The 4,172-nt window shown below is 48.0% G+C and overlaps 1 protein-coding gene and 1 pseudogene across 1 annotated transcript in view; one reads left to right on the top strand and one right to left on the bottom strand.

The window, feature by feature from the left end:
• The first annotated feature begins 1,225 nt into the window (after positions 1-1,225).
• UBXN7 (UBX domain protein 7) overlaps positions 1,226-4,172 on the top strand; it is a 65,167-nt gene continuing 62,220 nt past the window's right edge. Inside the window, exon 1 of the mRNA XM_003792667.3 lies at positions 1,226-1,368. Coding sequence (XP_003792715.1) covers positions 1,296-1,368 — 73 coding nt within the window. The 5' untranslated portion in view covers positions 1,226-1,295. The remainder of the gene's footprint in view (positions 1,369-4,172) is intronic.
• LOC111726294 lies at positions 1,341-2,102 on the bottom strand (annotated as a pseudogene).

The following is a 4,172-nucleotide window of genomic DNA, read 5'->3' as shown; positions in this document are numbered from 1 at the left end:
AAAAAAAAAAAAGAAAATTGGAGGCCTCATGTGGCTTATGCTTGTAATTCAAGCACTCTGGGAGCTAAGGTGGGTGGAGCACCAGAGCTCAGGAATTGGAGACCAGCCTAAGCAAAGTGAGACCCCATCTCTACTATAAATAGAAAAACTAGTCAGTTCGCAGGTGCCTGTAGTCCCAGCAATTTGGGAGACTGAGGCAAAAGGATCAGGAGTTTGAGGTTGCTGTGAGCTATGATGCTGCAGTACTCCACCCAGGGCGACAGTGTGACTCTGTCTCAATAGAAAAAAAAAGGAAAATTAGCCAGGCTTGGTGGTGAATGCCTGTAGTCGCTCCTACTCCAGAGGTTGAGGCAGGAGGATCACTGGAACCTAGGAGTTTGAGGTTGCTGTAAACTAGGCTGAGGCCATGGCATTCTCAAAACAAAAACAAAACAACCCCCTTCCCCCAACAACCCTTCAAATCCTTAAAGTTCTCTTTCCCTGTGGTCCTTACTGCTCTCCTCTCTAGCAGTAACCATTATCAGCATATTAAAGACACTTATGTAGTTTCCTTTTTATACATTTTCTTTCCTCTACTGTATATACTTACACACATTTTTAACATTAACAGCAACTCCTGGCTTTGTGAAGAAATTAATACTCGGAAGGGAGATGTGTTGATAAATTTATTGAAGGAAAGCAGACCTTACAACAGTTTCTATTAAAACCTACTATGTGTCAGACCCCGTCCTTCATGCTTTTCTTGGCATTAGGGGTTCTTGTGTTTCACCCCTGATGGCTGGGTCGCCGCACTCGGTTAGCTGAACCACTGAGTTGGGGAGCGGGTATGAGAGTCGTTTCAGAGCAGGGATGTAAGATTTGTGTTTTGTTGGGAGGTGAAGGAAAGCTGGAAGAGTGCGGTGGAGCTGCAAAAAGAAAGTACTGTCATCGGCAGTGTGTCAATAAAGCCAGTGAAGCTGAAATGCGAAGACCTACTACCTGCCGAGACCAAGGCTTCCTTGGAAAACTAGGAATCGATACCGCGATTACGAGGCTGGCCTTCGAGTTCCGAGAGGAAGGGACCAGTGATTGCAAAAAGGATGCCCTGAGCAGGCAGTAACTGAACAGCCAACCGCGAGAGCGGAGACCGGAGAGCGCTCGGGACCGATGGGGAAGTGCGCCTGCGCAGGCCACTGGGGGCGGGGGGCGGAGCCTGGGGGCGGTCAGTGAGCCTGCGCAAACCGCGCGGCGAGGTGGGGGAGGGAGGCCCGTGTGTGTCTGTGTTGTTGTTCGGCGGCGGCGGCGGCGGCGGTAAGATGGCTGCCCACGGGGGCTCCGCGGCGTCCTCGGCGCTGAAGGGGTTAATTCAGCAGTTCACCGCCATCACCGGTAAGAGACGCGGTTACCGGAAGGTAGAGAGAGGGGTCCCGAGCGGGCGGAGGTTCTGCCCCAGGTTGCCCCTTACCTTCATGCCTTCCTCCCTAGAGCTTTACCCACAGCTCCTGTCCTCCCTCCTGAGGAAGAGGCGACGACGGTGTCGGGGGTCTCCGGGTTCAGGCGGGAGACAGACCCCCGCGCTCCCCATACTCTCGATCTGGGTGTCCTCGCAGTGTGGAGGGAGACCCACCCCCCCCATCTCTTGCCAGTCCAGAACAGGGAATGGGCCGAGCCCGTCCGCCTCCAACGGCCCGGGGACCTGGGGGCGGGAGGAGTGGGGGGCCGCACCCGGGCCACCGCCCTCCTTTTCCTCATCATCTTCATCTCCTCTTCTCTTGTAGCCTTGAAGGGCAGTGCTTCTCCTCACCTCTTTTTCCCTTTCTTCCCTGGCCAGGTTATCTCCACCCCCACCCCGTCCCTGGCCTGCCCTTCTCTCTCTGGGCCCCTCGAAGCCATCTCTGTGGCCCTGTCGAGTTCGGGGCCTCCCGCCTTCACCGCGAGGCTCGTGGGTTATGCAGTGCTTTTACGCATCATAGGGGCTAGGCCGCCAGAAGCGGGGGCTGCTGGTGTGTACCTTAGGGACTGAGGCTTTGATAGAAGAATGAGGGGGAACCCCCAAGCTTAATAGAGGAGGCCCGGAGGAATCCCTACGTGCCATTTCCCACCTCCCCATAATAAAATCATAAAGACTGAGACGATGGCGCCAGGGCCTCCTGCTGATAAAATAGGGATGGCGGCAGAAACTTCTTTGAAAGAAGATCTGTCTGGGGGTGTCATTGTCCCCCAAAACCTAGGCCTAGGGTTTTTTTGTTTTTCCCCTTTAGACCTCTGCGAAGGGCGCACACAGATTCCCTCATCGCCTGGAGAAAAGGCCCTAGGCCATTCTATGAATTCTGTCTTGCTTCTCTCTGATGGTGCTGAACTTTTTTTGCATGAGTTATTAGAGGGCGGAGCAAATGATGAAGTTCTCTGTGGAGTGATTTGAGAGAAGAGTACTCCATGTGCCTGAGCGTAATTTTGCAGTTCTAGTTTGTCATTTTGAAAGGAGGTTAGAATGTTAGTTCCCTTTTTTAGCAGACTTAAACTTTATTTGGTAATTTGTTAAATGCAGCTTCCACTGTTAATGTTCTTAGAGTTTGATGAGCAAGATCTAGTTAAGTAAAATTTTATATTTGTTTTAACCACTACAGGTTGTATGCAGGTTAGCCTTTTTATAATAAAAATTAGTTTTATTTTTTGCTCTGCAGTGATAACTAGATGTTTGATGCATTATTATCTAGCTTGTAGGCATAAAACATCATGTCAATGTTGGTAGAGTAAAATTTATAATAATACTGGGGTGAGGTGTTGAAGGATGACTTTTCTTAGTATTTTTTTTTAAACTTTGTCATTGGTTTATTGCCTTAAAGATATAATGGATTTCCCAACGTCTAAATCACTGTTATGCAGAAAATGAGAAAATTGTGTATATATGTTTATATTAATGCTTGATGTTTATATAGGAAAATGTTTGAAGTCTATCATATAGAGAAGTGTGTGTGTATAAATATATATATGTATATATATTTATTTATTTTATTTTTTGCAGTATTTTTTGGCTGGGGCTGGGTTTGAACCCACCACCTCTTGCATATGGGACCAGTGCCCTACCCTTTTGAGCCACAGGCACTGCCCTATTTTTATTTTTTTTTAAGGCAGGGTCTTGCTCTGTTGCCCTGGTTGTAGTACAGTGACACTATCATAGTTTACTACAGCTTCAAACTCTTGGGCTCAAGGGATCTTCCTGCCTTAGCCTCCTAAGTAGCTGGACATATAGGTGCACTGTGACTCCCAGCTGATCTTTTTGTTTTTAGTAGAGACTAGGACTCTTCCTCAGGCTGTTTTCAAACTCCTGAGCTCAAGAAATCCTCCCACCTCAGCTTCCCAAAGTGCTAGGATTACAGGTGTGAGCCACCATTCTCAGCCTAATATAGTGGGTTATTTTTTCTTTCTTTCCTCTTTTTTTTTTTTTTGGAGACAAGAGTCTCCCTCTGTCACCCTGGGTAGAGTACTGTGGTATCATAGCTCACAGCAACCTCAAACTCTTGGGTTTAAGCGATTCTCCTGCCTCAGCCTCCTGATTAGCTGGGACTAGAGGCGCCCTCCAAAATACCCAGCTATTTTTTGAGACGGGATCTCCCTTTTGCTCAGGCTGGTTTGAACCTGTAAGCTCAGGCAGTCCACCCACCTCAGCCTTCTAGACTGCTAGGATTATAGGTGTCAGCCACTGAGCCTGGTCTATTTATGTACTTTTTAATTTTATTTATTTATTTATTTGAGACAGAGCCTCAGGCTGTCACCCTGGGTAGAATGCTATGGTGTCACAGCTCACAGCAGTGTCTACCTCCTGGGCTTAAGCCATTCTCCTGCCTCAGCCTCCCAAGTAGCTGGGGCTAAAGGTGCCCGCCACAAAGCTCAGCTATTTTTTGGTTATAGTTGTCGTTATTTAGCAGGCCCGAGCTGGATTCAAATCTGCCAGCTCTGGTGTATGTGGCTGGCACCTTAACTGCTTGAGCTATAGGTGCTGAGTCTTTATGTACTTTTAAAAATGGTGTTGGCACTGTCATCCAGCTTAGAGTGCAGTGTGATCATCATAGCTCACTGCAACCTCTAACTCCTGGACTCAAGTGATCCTCCTGCCTCAGCCTCCTTAGTAGCTGGGACACATGATGCCTGGCTAACTTTTTTCTTTTCTTTTCTTTTTTTTTTTTTTTTTT

This window comes from Otolemur garnettii, unplaced genomic scaffold (assembly GCF_000181295.1).
Source record: "Otolemur garnettii isolate 467f Iridium unplaced genomic scaffold, OtoGar3 scaffold00060, whole genome shotgun sequence".
Lineage (NCBI taxonomy): Eukaryota > Metazoa > Chordata > Mammalia > Primates > Galagidae > Otolemur > Otolemur garnettii.
This window is presented reverse-complemented; position numbering and strand designations above follow the sequence as displayed.